This window comes from Ictidomys tridecemlineatus, chromosome 5 (assembly GCF_052094955.1).
Source record: "Ictidomys tridecemlineatus isolate mIctTri1 chromosome 5, mIctTri1.hap1, whole genome shotgun sequence".
NCBI classification, from domain to species: Eukaryota; Metazoa; Chordata; class Mammalia; order Rodentia; family Sciuridae; genus Ictidomys; species Ictidomys tridecemlineatus.
In genome coordinates, this window is record NC_135481.1 from 149,015,503 (window position 1) to 149,035,736 (window position 20,234).

Genomic DNA, 20,234 nt, shown 5'->3' on the forward strand with positions numbered 1-20,234 from the left:
AACCCCCTTAGCCAGCTCTGTCCACTCCAAGGTGTGCAGGGTGATTGTATTGTCCCCCACTAAGTGGGGACCCCTATGGGTTTTCTCAGACCCTCTTTCTCTGCAGAGTGCTGGTGGACGCAGCTGTGGTGGCAAAGGACACTGTGGTGTGCGGCTTTGAAAACGAGAACACAGAGTGGTGCCTGGCTGTCTGGAGGGGCTGGGGCGCCAGGGAGTTCGACATTTTCTACCAGTCCTACGAGGAGCTGGGCCGGCTAGAGGCTTGCACACGCAAGAGAAGGTAATTCCCGTGGAAGGACCCAAGCGTGGAGCCAGCTGGCCCCAGGGGTGCCGCCTGAGCCCCCTGTCTGCAGCCCTCCCAGGATCCAGAGGACGGATGGAGTTCTGCCCTGAACCCTGTGCTGCTAAGTGCTGAGAAGCTACCTGCCTGGCTGTGGTTTGGGAGTTCTCAGGTTCTGCGGGGCAGTTACTGACTACCCTGTCCCCCTATTGCTGGTTTCAGAGCCCAAGGGAAGACAGTGGGGTCTGGTCAGGAGGGGCCTCCTCCATCAGCTTCCAGGAGTGGGGGGGACCCCATTCTAGGCTGGGTCCCACAAAGGGGGGCCAGGCCTTCCTGGCATAATGGGCCCTCCCTGTCTCAGATGGAGTTACACTAGAGCCTCCCTGTTGAGGAGCCGTTCGGGGGCAGGATGGGAGGAGGGCTGTGACCCCTGGCCCTTCCCCCGTAGAGACCCCAGTCACTCGGCCCATTTCCCAAGCTCAAGTCCCCAGAGCATGGGGCCCTGCTTGAGCGAGCTGAGATCAGGTATCTTTATCTGGGCAAAGTCTCTGTGTGAGAAACCCCCAGAAGGACCCTGGGCACAGAGAGTCGCCCAAACTGGGGAATGAATGAGCTCCCTTAAGTGGCACGGCCGGAAAACCCCATGCGAGGGCACCCGCTGGCCTTTACATTCTTCTCCCACCAACAAAAGGAAGGAGAAACCTAGTCAGCAGGATTTGCAAAGGGCCCTGTGTTTATGCTTAGTAAGATAAACTTGGACACAGCTGAGCACAAGCCCTGTTTGTTTGCACATGTTTATTATCACTTTAGCAAATTAAGTAATATCTCGGTGGTCAGGCCTCTGGTTGTGAAATCACATGGTATGGGGCTTCTACCAAATTATGTATTTGCTCAACATTTACTGCACACGTGGACAGCAGACTATGAAAAGTGAAATTGTTAACCGGGGATGTATGGGCACGACAGGGAGCAGTTTTGTAAATCGTACGCACCCGTATCCCCATCTTTGCCAAGACTTGCCATGTGAGACTGCTTGACCAGAGTGGACGTCCGAATGTGAGATCCCATTCCAGCTCAAGGTGATGAACCTTTCTCTAAAATTAAATTAGAAAAGTCCAACTTATGATTTGTGGAGTGTGCAGGCAGATGTGAGTCCTTTTATCTGAAAATAAACAGACCTTCAAGAATGAAACCGCGGTCTCTTGTCTGTTGAGTGCTTGGGACAGCTACACAGCTGGGTCCTTCCAGCTCACTCACTGTCGAGGGTGGGAACGGACAGCCCGTTTTCAGTCCTCTGCTACCAGCTTGCCGGCTGCCTCATACCGGTGTCCATGAGCAGAGACAAAGACGGTCAGTCACAGGCCTGGGAAAACAAATCCCCCACTTCCCTTTACAAGCCTGGGCCAAGTCCTGGGAAACTGGAGGTCCATGCCTCCTGCCCACTCCACAGTCTTGCTCCATCCTGGCCTCTCAGCATGGTCTTAGAGATCCCCATTCTCCCTCTCCTCTCTTCTCAGGGCCCCACAGCTGCCTAATTACCCCCCAAATGCAAACCAGATCTTGTTTGTGCCCCACCCAGTGCCTGTGCCTTGTGTTTACTGCAGCCAGACTACTTTGCCAGAACACCATCTCTCCTCTACCACCCAATCTACCTCTCCAAACTCTCCTCCTGACCTGGGTCCATGCTGGTGTGAGGAGAACCTACAGGGACCCTTCACACCATGGTTAGAAATTATGCAGAAAATGATTCATGAAGTTAACTACATAAAAAAAATAGAAACTTAAATAGAAAACTTACCACTAAGTCTGAAGGTGAGCAATCAAATGGGAAAAAAATAGCAACAGAAATGAAAGGTGAATAGCTCACTTATCATGTTTGAAGCATCTGTACCCCTCAATAGGAATGAGAAAACCCAATAGGAAAAAAAAAGTGAAGGCTGTGAGCAGGCAGCTGAATTACTAAGAAATGCAAACAGGCCCATAAACATTAAGGCTGGACCTCACCCAACTGTAAGCAAAAAGTCATGATATGGTGCCATTTACCCACACATTGAAAAGATCAAAGGGCCAGCAATTATTTCTTGAGTATCTACTATCAGGTACTGTCATCATTACCCAGTGAAAATCACAAGAATATTGGGAAGCAAGAGAATCTGTATTGTGAGAATATTCTGTGAGACAAGAATATCTGCTTCCAAGAGCTCACTTCTCCTGGGCAGAGGTGGCTATGAACACACAGATGAAATCAAAGGCAAGCTAGCCAATACAGTCAGGAAACTGGTAGCATACGGCCACATTTAACTGAGGCTGGGAAAGACTGGCATGTGGAGGTGCCATCTGAGACGAAGGCATTGTGTGGCGATCTCGGCAGCAGCTGAAAGGGGACACATGTGCAAAGGCCCTGCAGTGGGACTGAGCTGACGTCTTGGAGGGATCATGAAAGTTGGTGTGGCTGGATCACGGTGAAGAGCGGAGCCCAGGGCCCACCAGGGACAGAATGATAAGTGTAGGTCTCCATCGCAACTACTGGCCGTTTTAAGCAGAACTATTAAACAATCTTTAAAAAGCACTTTGCTGAGTGGAGGAGGGACCAAAGAGGAGGAAGTCTATGTTTGGGGCCACCCATGAGAGGGTCCTGTCACAGATTCTACCACAATTTGAAATGCACATCCCCTTAAACCGCGCAGTTCCACTTAGGCATTTGATCCTGAAATATTTGTGAAAGTGCTCAAAAGTACAGAACAGAGATGTTCATCACAGCATTGCTCCTGATGGCCCTAAACAGGAAACAACCAAAACTCTCAGGAGAGAAGTTATGGAGTTCCTGTTCGTGCAGCAGTGCGAGCAGCCTTTCCAGGAGGAGGCAGGGCTGACTGTGCTGGTCTGAAGTGCTCTCGGAGGCATAATAAGTGTGTTGGGTTTCTAAAGCAGCTTGCAGTGCAGTGCTGTTTACATAAAAAAAAAAAAAAAAAAAAAGTCTGTAGAGGTACGTGTGTGTGTGTGCATGAGAACTATTCCAAAGGATGCCCGAGAACCTGGTGGACATAGGTTGCCTCTGGGGAGGAGAATTAAGGGCTCCTTAGAGGACAAGACCCTTCATTTTTACTCTCTACCTTCCCCCTGGCACTCTGAGTTGAACGGGTGCCGTATCAGGGCAGTGATCCAGGCCCCTGGACCCCAAGAAGGATGTGCCTAAGCCTTAGTCTCTAGAGATAATGAGGAATTCCCTCTGCCCCTCTCCTGGGTGGACGTCTCTCCCTAGGGAGGGTCTGAGATTCCAACAATCCTGCTGTGTCTGTCTGACCTTTGTGCTCATGGCTGAATTGTCACCATGCTGGCTGTCTTTGCGCTACAGGCACAGAGCCCCCAGTGAGGAGGATGGACACAGGAGGGGTCAGGTGTGAGGGGTTGGGGATAGTCAGCCAAGGCCAAGTAGCTCTGCCCTTGGGCGCCCCCTTGTCCTGCCAGGGGTGGTGTACAGCCCAGGTGCAAGGCCCAGGCCTTTGCCGCCTGACAGACAACACCCACGCCTCCTCCCACCCATTGCCCTGCACCTGGAAAAACAGTGGCCTTTCTGATAACTAGTCACCAGCAGGGCTGCCACCACCTTCCCAGGATGCTGACTGCTCAAACCCATGGGATCTTTGCAATGACACCTGGGAAGGCTAGCAGACCCACCTTCCTGCTCAGCGCCTTCAGGGCTGGAGTGAGGGCTGCTATCCTGCCATTCCTCCTGCCTAAAGCACCAGGAAAGCCCCTGAGGAGATGTGTGGACCCAGAAACTCCTCAAGGCTCAGGGGAAAACAGCAAGGTATGAAATATCCCCAGGCACCAGCAGGCTGCTGCCCTGGGAAGAGCCAGGGATTCTAGCAAGTCAGGCTCGGGGCCTCCCACCTCTGAATGCCTGTTGATACTTGTATTCCAGACAGAACTGAAGAGTTGGCAGGGGGATCGTGAGTTATGATGACACTTTGACAATCGCTGTGGCAGAAACTGCTAGCTGCACCCTTCTGCTCAGTAACAGACCCTGATTTTGCTGGCGTCTCTTCTCCCAGCTGACTTTGCAGGTGGGGTGGTCCCGAGGCTGAGTTCCATCCAGGAGGGCGATATGGATGTGTCCAGAATACGCTTAGGGTGAGCACCATCAAGGGGAACTGGGGTCAGCAAGAGGCCTTTTGACCTTGTCCCTTGCCCCCCTCTTCCTTTCAGGCCACTCCCTGGAGTTGGTGATGAAAGGCACTTCGTGCCAACCTTGGCTGCCCACCTGCAGGCTTCTCATGACATAATGGGGGGAAAAACCCACTTTCTTGTTCAAGCCCATGTTTTTCAACTCTCAATAATGGCTTCCGAATGAAATTCCTAAATATTCAGATATATTTTCCATTAACCCAACCAGAGCCCTGGGAGTTAGCAAGTGAGCTGACCCTGACAAACCTCTGTGCAAGTTCAGGCAGAGAGATCAGAGCCAATGATGGAGTGGAACGTGGTGGGGGCCAGACGTGGCCCAGAGCTTAATTGGGCAGTGAGCGCAGGGTGTGGTATGGGCTGTGATTCCTCCAGGGCAACAAGCAGTCATTTCCTCCCCACACCACAGCTGCAGAGGGGGCAGGGGTCTAGCCTAGTTGCTCAATCCCCAAATATAGGGTGCGATGGCTTTAATGTCCTGAGAGGTTAAGGCCTCCACCCTGGGCAAGCTGCCCCACCTCTGTGGCCTTGGCTTCTCCACGAAACAGCCACGGCTCTTCTTACTCCACTGAGAAGCCATGTGTGAGACAGCCCCAGCCCAGCCCCCAACCCAGGGCCAAGACCCACTCCCTTATCCCCCATCCTGACACCCCCTCCCCTGCCTGGGAAGGATCCCCTGGGCAGCACGAGCTCTTGTCTGAAAACTACTTGAGGGAAATACAAGTGTCCTGTTGTGAAAGGTTCCACTTTACAAACCAAATCTGTGTCTTCAGAAGTACTGGCATGACTAACACCTGTGCTTGAACCAAGTTAAGGTGTGACACCTGTAAGAGTAAAGGAAGCCAGGCCCAGCGGGGAACACCTGTAATCCCAGTGGCTCAGAAGGCTGAGGCAGGAGGGTTACAAACTCAAGGCCAGCCTCAGCAATTTAGTGAAGCCCTAAGCAACTGAAGTGAAACCCTTTCTCAAAATAAAAAATAAAGGTTTGGGGCTGGGGCTCAGTGGCAGAGCACTTACCTAGCATGTGTGAAGCGCTGGGTTGGATCCTTAGCACCACATAAAAATAAACAAATAAAGACATGCTGTCCATCTAAAACTAGAAAAATAATTTTTTAATAATTAAAAAATTTAAAAAAAAAATAGAGAGCTGGGGATGTGGCTCTGTCATTAAGTGAGCCCTGGTACCAAAAAAAAAAAAAAATAAAAGTAAGTGAAAGCTGATTGATTAGTGGATAAGATGACTGGGGTATTTCGAAGTCTCACTTGGGAATACATGTTTTGAAAAATGAAAGCGGAATAATGGTTGGAGTACAAATAAAGTAAATGTCCACTCTACCATTGGTGGTCTCTGCCACCAAGGCTGTCATCAATGCTGTTCCAGATGGTCAAGGTGCATTCCTTGGTCCATGGTGGTCAGTCGTTGGGTGGGGAGAGGCCATGTAACTAGTGCAGAAAATGAGTGTTGAGGGGAGGGTACTCATTTTCCCTCATAGCCAGAGCCCTGCATTTCCTATATGAGACCCCAGGTTGCTCCATCTCTCTGCCCTAGAACCGCAGCATGAGTTGCAGTGTCTTCATGGCCCATGTCCTAGAAAGATGACCCACATGCATGACCCACAACCTGCCATGGATGTGTGTCAAGAGTAGGAAGTAGAGTGGTGTCTGAGACCACGGGGATTAGAAGGCGCTGTTACCTGAGCTCCCCCAGCCCATTCTAACTGGTACGTGCCCCCAACCTGCCACCAGCCCTCCACGCCAACACCACCCTGCACACACATGCCGTGTCCCCTGCTCTGTCTTTCCCATACTAGGAGTTTCTCAAGGAAAATGGCAACAAGGAGAGGTCTGGATGGGCAAAGAGTTCTCATCCTAGGAGAGCCGAGGGCAGGGCAGGGCCCAGAATACCCACTTCTCCCTTTACACAGGCTGCTGCCTCCTGCACAACTGAGCTGTCTCAGGAGGCACTTGGTAAATGCTGGTGTCCCCGTGTGTTCTGCTGGCTCTGCTGCCTGGATTAATGACTGTCATGAATATCCCCTTTGACACTTGTCCCCACATGCTCCTGGGCATCCCAACTTCCACGTCTCTGTTAGCTCCATCAGCTCTGAGATATACCAGCCACCATGCTCCCAGGAGGTATGGTCTCTCAGAGTACTCGGTGGGACCAGGGCACTCCCAGCTTGCACGAGGGACCCCATCTCTGCAGCACCAACATTCCATCAGTGTCTATGTCCCCTGCTGACGAACAAACTCTTTAACTAGCTCAGTGCACAGCAAGCCCCCTGTGGCCATGACCTGGGCCCTTATTGTCACTCTCATCCTTTGGGGAAGTTGGCAATTCTCTACTCCAACCCCAAAGGCCTGCCACTTTGTAGCTCCTGGGGCCTGTGTTAGTCAGCTTTCCATTAATATAGCAAAATACCTGAGACAATCCATTCATAAAAGAAAAGGCTTTTTTTAACTCATAGTTCTGAAAGTTCCAGTCCAAGTTTGGGTAGACCAATTGATCTGTGCCTCTGGTGAGGTGCCAGATGGTATTGGCAAGGAGTGCACAGCACAGCAAACTGCTCAGCACACATCCCAGCAGGCAAAGAGAAAGACTGGATGGGCCAGAGACCCAAAGATATCTTTAAAAGGCACAATGGTAAGACCCAAGGACTTCCCACTAGGCTCTACCTCCTAAAGGTCACCACCTCCCAATAGCACCATCCTGGGGACCAAGACTTGAACACATAGACCTTGAGGGACACTTACTCAAACTATAGCAGGGCCTCAGCTTCCTCATCTGTAAAATGGGAAGATTCAGTGGAGGATGACTTGGCACAGTGAGACACAGCAAGAGCTGTGAGTGTCCACTCTCATCCAACCCTGGAGCATCAATAATCTGTTTCCTTAGTTTCATGAGCTTCAGCTGCATATCCCCCCAGCCCTTGAGCACCATCTACCAGCTGACTTAACTGTTTCATTGCTTTCTGATAAAATGGAGGTCTGGAGAGGTGGGGTCTGTGGCTATTCAGCTTGGGGCCAGAATAGAAACTTGTTTCTGATGACTCCAGGTTATACTTGAAGTTTTGAACTTTAAGTCTCTCTCCCCTGGGCTCAGACTTGGCCCCCTCTCTGGTGTCATTCCAGGCACTTGACAGTCCTGTCTCAATAGAGTGTGAGGCAGGCTAAGGCTTGCACCTGGAGAGACACATCTGTACCCCGAGTTCTGGGCACCCGGCAGTCCCCAAAGAGGATCCTAAACAGCTCTGCTCAGTGTTCCCGGTGTCCACAGCACAGGGACAGGGGCCAGCCTCTTCACTTCCTCCTCAGCCTGGCCTCCCCCAGGATGTGCTGTGTGCTGTGCAGGGTGAGGTGACATTCACCCTCAGCTCAGAATGACTCCCCCATCCTCAAGGCCAGCTAAGGCCAGCCCATGTCAACCCTTCCTCTGAGCAATGTAGTCTCTACCCAGGTCTGCCGTGGGCGACCAGAGGAGGAACGAGGCATGAGAGTGAGGTGGAAGGAACTAGAAAACACCTCCACCTCTGACACAGCTGCATCAGAGCACCAGAGCCTTCAATCAGTGCCACTGGAGAAGTGAAAGCGTATCAACTCATTATCTGTATTTTATTTATAAAAAATAGTTTAAATTTGATCTCAGGTACACTAGGTATCTGCAACCCTCAATGCAAAGTTTCTGCTCCTCCACGGACCCACTGAGCAGACAATGAGCTGGAGCCAGCCTTCTCACAAGTGGGGAAATGCCCCCCACAGAGACGCAGGTCCCACACAAGGCCCAGGCCCCCTGGAATCGTGTACTTTAGGCTTCCTACGTTGTTTACCCTTTCATTCACTTTCAGTTTCAGAGGTCAGAATTGGGGAAACAGAGACCCAAATAGAGATCCACTGAGGACAGAGAGCATTGTGATGAGCCACCTCTGGGACAAGAGTCAGAAAACCAGACCCTGGCTCCTTCCTCCACCTCCCAGGTGGGTGGCCTAGGGCAGCCGCTCTCTCCTGTACCTCCAGCCCTTCCACATCTCCTGACTCTCAGGTTGTGACAAAGATCCAGAGGCATGGACTCAGCAAACTCCCAGGCTCCATTGTGATGGAAGCCATGGGCACCTCAGAATGGAAGAGCCCAAGACCCTTGTGCAATAGGAAATGTGGCCAGGAACGGGGGCTTCTGCTTAGCCCTTTAAGCTCCCAAAACCCAATACCCAGGATTTTTCTCCAAATCTCCTTCTTAGGGTTGTACCCCAAAACCAGCGGAACCCATTCTTAAGGACTATTGCTCAAGGTGGTGGTAAAGGTAGGGTTTGGAGACACAGACCCAGGTTCCCATCCTGTTTCTTCCCACTGCCCACTCAGATCCAAGGTAACTTTTTCAGCCTCTGACATCTTTTTTTCCTCCCTGACAGGATAGGAACATGATCCAGGATTTACTTAATGACACTAAACAGTGGGGGGACACACAAGGGGGCTTCAGTTAAATTGGAGTTCTCTGTGCCCTGCAGTAGACTCACCCGTGAGTGTGCATGTCCAGGTGGTGCCCAGGTTCTAGAAGGCTGGGCCCACCCAGACCTAGAACAAGTTGAAAGGACACGTGCATAGGAGAACTCTCACCGCAGAGAGGACACCATAGGGATCAAACCCCTCACGGCAAAGTCCCTTCAAGGACCAGGGCTTCAGGAGGATGCCTCAGCTCCCACCCAGGGTCCCATCACACTAGCCATGTGCAGGCAGGAGGCCCCTGAGCCTTTCCTGCCGGTACTTCTTAGGGACATACACAGACTTAGCTGAAGACCTATGCCACCCACATCCATGCACGCGCTGTCTCTCACAGCCTCCCTGACCTTGGCATGCTCAGGGTAAGCCTCACATCTGCCCTCATGCCCACTTCCACTTAAGCCACGGAGGAGACCCAACCCCAGAGGCTTGTCCAAGGACATTCTCCTCCTCAGCTCCTGTACCCAACTGCCCCCGTCACACAGACCCCAAGCAACAACAGGCCCTACAGAGGAACTCTAATTGCTGAAGGCAGGGCTGGCTGTGGACAAAACCTCACTGAGCTCTGCTCCCCTCCCCCACTCCTCAGGAAGGAAATGCATTGAGATTAGTTTCTAGAATCAGGAGGATTTGCATGTTCTAGGGAGATAGGAGGGTAAGCCCTGAACGTAGAGGCATAGGGGTTGTGGTGCAGAGGCTTTCTTGTGACTACAGAAATTTGGGGTTGTCTCCCCAAAACCAGACAGATGGCAGGGCCCCTGGGGAGAGCCCAGGTCTGGGCCCTGCCCCTCCCACAAGAAGGAAAGAATTCAACCAACCACAGCGGCCAGCAACCCGGGACTTGGCCAAGTAAACCTACTGTTTGCCAAAATATAAGAGCTCCTCTCCCTCTCTGGAGCTTAGGGAAGGAGGAAATTCGCTGCCTGCCTCCCCAGCTCTCTCCTCCCAGCATCTACACCCCCATCCCTACGTGGCCAGCTCTCAGGAGCAGTTTCATTGACTGCAGCCAGGGGGCGCCCTAAACCCAGCAGCAGGGCCCCTCTCCTCCCACCAACTGCCTGGCCCAGACAGGGGACAGGGCCAGATGAGAAATGGATGCCTCTGTGCTCCTGGGCCCTCTGAGAAGAGTTTGTGGGCTTGATGAGTTTACTTTACCAAGTATTTCCAAGTAGGATCCCATCTAGGGAAGAAGGAACCCTTGTGGCTGCATGTGGATGTAAATACAGACACCCAAGGAGCCCTGGAGTGTTTGAGGGCCATCTGGGTAGAAGGGAAAAATTATCTTCTTGGAATTTTCTAATTGACATATTGCATTCCTTGTGTGATACAAATTTTGTTTTACTGTAACTCGGGTTTTCTGTATATGTCACAAGCTTGTGAAGTTTGGTGTGTGTACAAAGTTTGCTTACAAGGGTACATGTCATGGTTTGTGTATGCACCTGCTTTTAGTATCTCCGGCATGTGGCCCCATAGCCAGGTGCAAACCCAGATAGGGCACCTCTGTCCACAGGGGTCATTTTGAGGATCTGAGGGTCAGTGGCACAGAGAGAAATAGTGGAGGTAGAATCTGAAAATCCAGAGAAAACGTTCCTATGAACATTTCTGGCCAAAAGTTCCTTCTGGAGTTCCTTCTAAAGAGCCCCAAGTTTTCACAGATGGATCTACTAATCCTTGCACTGTTCTCAGCAAAACTCCTCAGAACTTCTCAGCCACCGAAGGCTACAGAGGAGTATCTGCAGTTACCATAATGTCAGTCACACCGAAATTATACTGCAAAGGGCAGCCTGCCCCTTCCCCAAACAGGGGGAAGGATGGCCATATGTTCTGCCCAAAGCCCCTGAAAGTCAGGCACAGAAGAGAGGCTGTCCACCAGGAAGCTCTGGGTTACTGGAAGGCTTTCAGGGTCTCACACTGCTTGGCTCTGGGGTGAGGCTCTGCCTGGCTCCCCTCATTCCAGAACCACAAGCTAAAAGCCAAGAAACACAAGACCCAAAATCACATGAACAACCGTGGATAGTGAAGGAGACAGGCCAGGATAGTCCACTAAACGGAGTGCTCTGTGGGCTATAACCGACGCTGAACTTGCTTCATTGAAAAAGATAGAGGTACAAGGGCCTGGCCTCTGCTCTGTGGCCCAGTCACTATTGAGCCTGTGAGGTGTCTGCTCAGCAGCTATTAAGAAAAGGATAAGGCAGGGGAGAGCCTGGCCAAGACAGTGCCGATGGACTGTGGCTGGGGCCAAGTGGGAAGGGAAGCCAGAAGGCAGTGTATTACATGGCCACAAGAGGTCTCCTGTACTCCCATTCAGAGGTGGAGTCTCCATCCCTCCCCCTTGACTCTTGGGAGCTTGCAGTTTTCTTGTAACCAACAGAATGTGCTGGAAGTGAAGCAACACGACTTCCAGAGCTCTGTTAGAACAGGCAGTGAAGCTGAGTGTTCACCTCTGAAGTTCTGAGCCACCAGACAAGAAGTTTGACTATGACGAGGCCGCCATGCTGTGAGGAAGCCCAAGCCACAAGGAGGCCATGTGCAGGCATTCTAGCCTTCAGTCCAGCTGAGGTGCCAACCAAGGGCCAGCATCCCGGGGTTTGCTGCAAACTTGAGAAAAGATACCTTCAGATGTTTCTAGCAGTTTAATCTTCCTCAGCCATGGAGTCTTCACAGTTGAGGTCTCAGCTACTAAATCACCCTGATCACTGTCTCCAAATTCTAGACCCACAGAACTACAGTATAGAAAAGTGGTTGTCATATACCAAGTTTTGGGGGTGGTTTGTTATGAAACAACAGTAACTGGAACAGGTGGCCAAGCAAGAAGTTGAGAAAACTGTGCCAGCCTACTTTCTTGCTCTTTGCATTTCCACAAGGTTGCTGGGACCTGGGAGGTCAAGGATGAGTTGGAGAGTTACTTCAGCATGTGAGCACAGGCTCAGGGACTGTGAGAGCTAACTCTTGGGGAGGGGGAGACAGCTTAACCTTGAGCCCCCATAACCCTGGCTCAGGGAACCATTCACTGGCCCAGCCAGGCAGAGCTGACCTTTCTCTCTGGAACTAAGGAAGGCACTGGTGACTGAGGTCTGGCCATGCACCCTGGTGGAGCTCCAGGGCTGATTTTCCAGGATGTGATGGGTGTTTCTGGGCCTGATGGATAAATGGGGGCTCAAGAGTCATGGGTCACCATGGCAACCAATAGCTCAGAAGCATCAAATGCAAATTGTTGCTGCTGTGGGTGGCACACTTGGAGAGGAAATACACCTTGCCTTCACCACTCGTTTCTGGCCTTGGCTGCCGCTGAGACTCTCCCCTATCACCTGCTCTGAACTTTGCTAGGGGACAGATGAATGGAAGTATCCAGGAAAGAAGAAAATGATGGCAAGCAGGTCCCTGGGGCTGTGGAATTAGGTCTGCCAGGGGGCTGGGCAGCCTGGGCAAGACTCCCAGCTCTAGGGACCTAAATGGCCAGTAGCAACCAAGGCCACGAGTGGTCAGCAGCTGCCTTCATTGGCCACCAGATTTCTGTTTGCAGGCAAGAGGCCCTGGGAAACCATGATACAGATGCTCTTATTCTCCCCAGCCAAGATGCCAATCCCAGACTAAATGGTAGGAGAGAGGCCCTGAGGTGTGGGTTTGGCTTCCCAGAAATGAGAAGCCGGAAATGACCTTGACCCTCTACCATCGCGTTGTGCACTTGGGAAACAAAGGCCTAGAGAAACCGCCAACTCAAAAAGTGTTGTCACCAGGGGCAACCTGGCCACAGCACTGGCCAGCCTGGGAAAAAGTTGTTGTTCACTGCGGGGGTGGGTGTTTGTTTTGTTTTGATTTTTAAAAAGCCTGAACCAAATCAGCTTTTTAAAATGCTGCTCCAGGACACAGCATTCTGCTACTTGCAGATGGCCTGAAGGAGCAGAGATCCAGGCAGAGTTGAGTCAACAGCATTCAAAGAGGAATCCTTGCAGATTTCAAAACATCCACGCACAGTCCTGCCTCACTGAACAGATGGCTCTGGGCAGTTCTGTGCCTGTGACCAAAGGGTCAGGCATGTATTTGCCCATTTTGTTCAATCAGCAGGTTTCATGTGGGAATGAATTTAAAAGATCCATTTTTTTTCCCATGATCTTATGTGGTTGCCAGATTTCTTCTTCTCTGAAAAGTTAAGAAATCTTGAGATTAAAGAGGCTGTTTGTCATGATTTCATGTTGTCACATGAGTTAATTAATTAATTGTCACATCACACCAAACACAGCACTAATCCAGCTGCGTGTGACACAACCCCTGACCTCAGTGGAAGGAAAAAAGATTAGTACAATGGAATGAAGGGCCTTACTACAGAATTCAGGCTTCCCTTCTTTCAAAAGAAAGCACTCTCTTTAGTAGCCTCCCTCTCTGCAGGAGCTTGAGTCTGGAGGTTCCTCCCATCATTTAGGTCCTAAGTATGCATTGGAGCAAACCTGGAGCCCTGCCTAGCTGAGCCTAGTTGACCATCTCCTCCACCCCTGAGCTCCCACCATGGTGCGCAGGCATAGGCAGTGAGCTCTCAGGCCCTACTTGTAGCCTCAGGGGGCTGCAAAGTCCTTCTCATGTCCACTTCTCCCCAAGCCTGACAGGTGCAGACTTCAGTTCACCGTGCAACGACCTCCATGTTGGAGGGACAGCAGCCTCCCAGCCTCCTTCTGCAGGAACACTGAGCCAGTGAGAGAAACAAGGGCAGCCCAGTGCTAACGCGCGCACACTATGCTCACGCTACTGACTGGATTCACCAAGGGCAAGATGTGAGCACTCATTCTGGGGTTTTAAAAAGAGAGAATTCAAAATAGACTGAATCATTCCCACCAGAAATTCTATCTATCAGCTCCTGGGATACCAGTGGCCCTCTAGTATGGCTGAGCACAAGTGAGAATTCCCTGGAGTGTTCCCCTCTATGGGATCTTGGTGGTCAAGAAGAGACCTTGAAGCCAGGCATAGTGGAGCATGCCTGTAATCCCAGTGGCTCAGGAGGCTGAGGCAGGAGGATTGCAAGTTCAAAGCCAGCCTCAGCAACAGTGAGGTGCTAAGCAACTCAGTGAGACTCTGTCTCTAATAAAATTTTAACAACAAAAAAAAAGGGGGGCTAGGGATGTGACTCAGTGGTTGAGTGCCCCTGAGTTCGTTCAATCCATAGTACCACTCCCTAAGGAAAAAATAATAATAATAAGAGACTTTGGAGATAGAGGAAGCCAGCTGAGTTGGTGTATGAGCCCTGAGGTCCACAGGTTGTTGCTGGAACTGGACCCCACTTCCAGTTACTGGATGAGGTCAGGGGAACAGGCCTCCACCTCAAGCCTGCACCATACCAGCTCTCCCCAGGGAGTGCATTTATGCAGTACCACTTCTGCTAGCATACCAAAAAGATGAGATGGCATGAACAACACAATAGAATGGCGGCGGGGGCATGGGGGGGGTGGACCTAAGAATCAATTAACCATGAGGTGCAATTATGTCAAGGTGACTGATAAGCACAAGCTTTGACCTCCTGGTTCTGTACCTAAATTCTTAAAAAAAAAAAAAAAAAACAACACAACAACAACAACTGTAGAAAATGTGTTTAAGAAAATAAACTAATTCCTGGCAGTGCTAGGGGAAGGGGGGATTTTTCTGATTGTAAGATGATACAGAAGATCTTCCATCCCTCAGGCCTTTCTTAACAAAACACTCTGACACTCTCAGAAATTTTCTTCTCCCAGAACCTTTGCAGGTCTCTGCAGCAGAAATGAAGCCAAATGACAAGGTGACTCATAACAACTGATTCCATTTCTGCCTTGTTGGCTGAGCACAGACACCATATTGCAAGGAAGCCCAAGACAGGGAAATGGTGCGTGTAGGTACTTCACCTGACACCCCTTGAGTCTTCCCCCAACCACTGACTGCAATGAAAGCCTCTGAACAGGAGCCATCTGAATGAACCCAGTCAATTTCCAGAGCCATGAGAGGCAACAATCAAAATGACTGTTGTGTTAAAACCTCTGTTTTTGAATGATCCATTTATCCAGAACAGGAATACCCTCAGGGGCCAGAATTATAAAAGAGCTGGGATTTGATTGGATGAGGAAACCAACGCCCAGATTCTGGAAAGGATCCAAGCAAATTTGGGGGTACCTCCAATGTATTCAGGGAAGGCATAGGGGACAGAATGAAGCCCCAGTTGACTGTTAGGGTGCTGAATCAGGGGCACCTCCATCTGGAGGACCACTCAGTGGTCCACACCACCTGGCTGCACAGTCCCACCTCTCACCCACAATTGCTGGAGATAAGTAGATAAACTATTTATAGATGCACCAACAGGAAATCTGAGTATAAGTTGAGCACTTCTTGAAAATCCGACACAAAAGAGAGGTAACAAACTAAAAAAATAAAATGCTTAAAGAAAGTGAGCTTTTCTGACAAAGAAATGGAGATTAAAATATAATTAATACATTCAGAAGGTATAGAAGATCAGGCAACTATAAAAAAAGAACCAATTAAAAATCTTCAAGACTAGACATGTTTGTCCAAATACAAACGGACAACCCTGAAAAGCAAGTTCCCAGAATATAAGGCCAAAGCCATCTTCAGAATGTAGCACAAAACAGCAAAGTCATGAACTGTATGAAGGAAGAGTGAAGAGACAGGGAGAGTAGATGCAGGAATGACAAAACCATACAACAGAAAACCCCAAAGGAACATGAGTTAGTTAGAAAAGCACTAAAAGAAACAGTAGGAGACAAAATTATTGAAACTTATTCCCAAAGTTCTTTTTTAAAAATATTTATTTTTTAGTTGTAGTTGAACACCTTTATTTCCTTATTTATTTTTGTATGTGGTGCTCAGGATCAAACCCAGGGTCTCACACGTGTGAGGCAAGTGCTGTACCGCTGAGCCACAACCCCAGCCCATTCCCAAAGCTCTTAAGAAGCTATTTTAAAAACTTGGGTAGATGAAGAGAAAAAGATTTTGAATAGAAAAAAAGACTGAACTATAAAAATAATTTAAAAAGTACTCAGGTCCAGCCATTTTTTAAAAAATTTTTAGTTGTAGATGGACACAAAATCTTTATTTTATTAATTTATGTGGTGCTAAGGATCAAACCCAGTGCCCCAAGCATGCGAGGCAAGCTCTCTACCACTAAGCCACAACCCAGCCCCAAGGTTCAGCCATTTTTATAGGCCCTTTCTATCTGATCTCCAAGGAACAGGTAATAACTATGTGAGGTCAGCTATTTCAGAGCATACAAAAATACAAAAACTAACCAACATATTTTCCAAAAACAGCACAAAGTTGATATCAAAATTGGAGAACAGCACACAAATGACCATATATGTAAAAATCCTGATGTACAGCTCATCCCCTGTGCTCATGAATCAAAAGTGTTGGAGAAAAACATGTGCCTACACCAAATGAACATATTTTTTATAGGACATCATTATTCCCCAAACAAGACAATATAACGTCTATTTACATATCATTTACATTGAAATATCTGGACTAAATCTGTTTCTGTACACTTTATACACATAGCTTGAAGGTAATCCTATAGTTTCTTTAATAATCTTTAATCATTTTGAACATGAAACAAATTCACATGGAGTAGAATTTTCCAGTTGTAGTATCCTATCAGTGCTCCAAACATTTCAGATTTGGGGGCCTGTCAGATTTCAGATTAGGGCTGCTCAAACCGTATCTCACAGTACTACTGTGAAGATTCAATATGAAAATGTGTGTGCATCACTCAGCCCAAGTAGATTTTTCAGTAAAATATTAGTTCTTTTCTCTTGTTGGTTACACGAGTTTTTGCACATTTAATCTGGGGTATGAAATTAGCAGTTAACTCTCTCCCAATTGGCAAGCCTAATTAAGAACCATCCACAGGAAGGACCCCTTAGCAGTAGGAGGAGCCATCTCTGCAGTTGAGGAGCGGGGAGTTTTGCATCAGAAGAAAGAAAATAAGTGACCCATGGAGCTTGCCAGTGGCACTAGCATAGTCATTATCTATGGGCAGCCACAGTGTTTGTGGCAATCCAATGCCGGAGGTAAGAGAGCTATAGATGCAGTCCTGGAATCTGGAAACTGCTTCATGTACATTAGCCTATTTTGCTAATAAGAAAACAGAGGCTAGACAAACATGTCTAGTCTTGAAGATTTTTAATTGGTTCTTTTTTTATAGTTGCCTGATCTTCTATATCCTCCTGAATGTATTCATTATATTTTTAATCTCCATCTCTTTGTCAGAACAAAATGCTCAACTTACACTCAGAGATTTCCTATTGGTGACTTGCCTGGGATCACACAACGGGTGGCAGGCTTCAAGGCCAGGCCTCCCTCCAAATTTCACTGGAAGAGAGTCTGCGTGAGAACAGGAATCCTACACTCAGGGCTGGAAGCAAAGGGTCTTTCTCTTGGGATTCAGTGAAGAGCTTCAATAAGTGTGATTTGGCGGGAACTTCCCGGAAGAAAACTGACTTCTTTCTCCTGGGCATGCTGGTCCCTGGCTGTATGCACACTCTTTCTAAGTGATGGCATTAGACACTGCAGACTGTCCACAGCTGGGCTCTGGCACGGCTTCCCCTCCCTGCTGGGCAGAGTGGGCAGCTCAGCAGCTAAGGAGTTGGAAGCCTGCTTTGCCACTGCTGGGAGATTGGGATGTCCCCTCAGACAAAATGGTCACACTTGTTAGGAGGATATCCTGGTCTGTTTGCCTAGAGCTGAGGATGATAAAGGCTCCCAGGGTGCAGGTGGCTGTCACCGCTGCTCCTCACCATGAGAAGCCCTATGTCCTGGGCACTCTGGCCCCTTGCTCAGCAGGTTCAGCCAGAAAAAAAAACTGGCTCCTGAGCATTACTCCGTTGTGACAGCTGGGGCTCCCGGTGCCAGGAGAAGTGGGACAGATGCAAACCCTCTGTCCTCAGGCCCAAGACCAGAGTCAAGAATGAACCAGGAGTAAAAGGCACAGAAGCTCATTCATTCTGGGCACATTTTGAGACGTAGGGGATACAGCTCCTTCCCAGGGATGAGGGCAGAAAGGAGAATGGGAAGGGCTCCAGGCTCCTTCCTCCTGCCCAGGACTACTGACCCGCTCAAGACAGAGCAGCCCTGTGGAGATGCTGGGAGCCCAGCACGTCCAACACGTCAAAAGTTTCCTCTGAAGCAGCACCGCAGCTGTTTCCACTCCACATTCTAGACGGGACCTGCAGGCTCCTGAGTCCTCACCCACACAGAGGATCCATGCGGTGCATCAATACCTCCATAACTAGAAACTCTGAGGACACACTATGGGCCTGCACACAGCTCTGACAGCAGACTGAAGGCGAGGCTGGACAGCACCCCCAAAAGTCAGGACCCATGGTTTAGCCATGTGGCCATGAGCAGTGGATAGAGACATGAGTGGAACAGCTAAAAGAGAGCTAGAGGGACCCCCCCCACACACTTATGGAAGTGAGTTCACTCTTGTCAAGTTCACCCACCCAGCAGAGCCTTCCCCAGGAAAAGTGGTATATTGTCCCTAAAAAGGGGGAGGATAGTAAAATACCACACCCTTGAATATCCCCTTCTTCCCGCCCCCAACTCCAAATTCTCCAAGTTAAGGAAACAGTGCGAGCAAACCTGGGCTGGGAAGTCCAGTACATATTATTTTCAGGACACTGGCTTTCTCCTGCACACAATGGGAACCGGGGCAAGTGAGTGTTACCTGTAGAAAGCTACTTTCTCGCATGGACACCAGGACAGGTGCTCCTTGGGCGGCTGGTCAGACATTGGATTTAGGGCCCACCTAGGTAATCCAGGATGAGCTCATCTCAAAATCTTTAACTTCATTACAACCAAGCCAGCTAATGCTGCTGCTGAGGGCGCTCGTACAGCCCGGGGAATCAGGCCCCTCTGCAACCGAGGGAACGGTGGAAAGAATATGTGTCGCTTGTCCAGTTGGCCGCCTCTGGATAAAACATAGAGGGGGAGGAGACACTGTGAGGGACAGAGATGATGTCAGTCAGCCTGTCCCACTCAACTCCTGTTGGAGCAGTCTCTGATCTCTTGTAAGCCTTCCCCAACAAGCCATATGTCTCCACGCTGTCTCCAGGCAAGTCTTGGGCCTGTCTGCAACCCAGCCCACTGTCCTGGCCCAACTGAGCTAGGGATGAAACAAGTGACTTGAGGCATCCCATGAAGAACTCAGTGCCCAGAGAAGAGAAGGAGTCAACCCCAGGTGACAATGACAATAATGGTCAAATAAATAGCTTCCAATCTGCGTTTGTTTATCCTACTCTGCTCCCTGATTAGGGCGAGTCAGAACCTAAGCAAGAGGAAATGGAGGAAAAGAGGAAGGTGCCCACATCCCCCTCTCCCCAACGCCTGGCTTCTTGTAAATGCCACCAGAACCCATAGCAGTCGAACAGATGTGTGCTTTGCCTGATGTGACTGGGAGGACACACACCTGGGCAGCCATGGGTGCCCTGCACAAGGGGATAGAAAGCACCAAGGGCTTCGCTTGAGGAGATAGTTTCGGGGAACAGGAATCTAACAGACAGGCTTTGCTCTAAATCGGGTGCCATCAGAAAGGGACAAGGGACTGAGGTTGTGGCTCAGTGGTAGAGTGCTTGCCTCGCATGTGTGAGGCCTTGGGTTCCATCCTCAGCACCAAATATAAATAAACAAATGAAACAAAGGTATTCTGTCCATCTACAGCTAAAAATATTTTAAAAAGAAAGAAAGAAAGCAGGGCTGATTCTGAGAGTGGACATCCCCACACTTCTTATCTGCAGGGAGGGCTGACAGGCATTCTCAGCACAGTGAGCTGGGTTTTCTATGCTTAGGCACACTGATAGAGGGGCCTCTTTCTGTTGTGCTTCATCCTAGTCAAGGGGGATCTGGCCTGATGCTGGTGCTCTGTGAGGTTGAGGACCCCCCGGGTGGGGCTGGAAACATCAGGCACTTCCAACAACACAAGCTCAGCTCAGGGAGCCAATTCAGCTCCCAATGCCAGAAGCTGGCATTTCCTCTTTCTTAGTGATGCCAGCAACCCTCAGCATGACCTGTGTGGCCCTGTCTCATCTTTCCTCCTAGCTGTCAGTCATAGCCCTGCAAAATAAAATTGATAGGAGGCTTTTGTTTTGGACTAATCTCCTGCACTAGGTCCCAGTTGACCAGGCCAAACCAGAATGGAGCCACTCATGCTAAGTGCCACATGACCAATCTGAACTTTAAAATAGGACAGTTTAAAAAAATAATAAAAATAAACAAGCCCCAGGTAATCCACAGCAACCAATCACAAAAA

The 20,234-nt window shown here is 49.6% G+C and overlaps 1 protein-coding gene across 5 annotated transcripts in view; it reads left to right on the forward strand.

Annotated features, from left to right (window-relative positions):
- Positions 1 to 1,472, forward strand: part of Lrrk1 (leucine rich repeat kinase 1) — a 154,206-nt gene extending 152,734 nt beyond the window's left edge. For 4 of the 5 annotated variants that reach the window (XM_078051265.1, XM_078051264.1, XM_078051267.1 and 1 more), the window contains one exon: positions 107 to 1,472. In XM_078051265.1, the coding sequence (XP_077907391.1) occupies positions 107 to 284 (178 nt within the window). In that variant the 3' untranslated portion in view covers positions 285 to 1,472. Of the gene's footprint in view, positions 1 to 89 lie in introns of all 5 variants that reach the window. The other variant, XM_078051266.1, reaches the window with a different exon arrangement.
- The last annotated feature ends 18,762 nt before the right edge of the window (positions 1,473 to 20,234 follow it).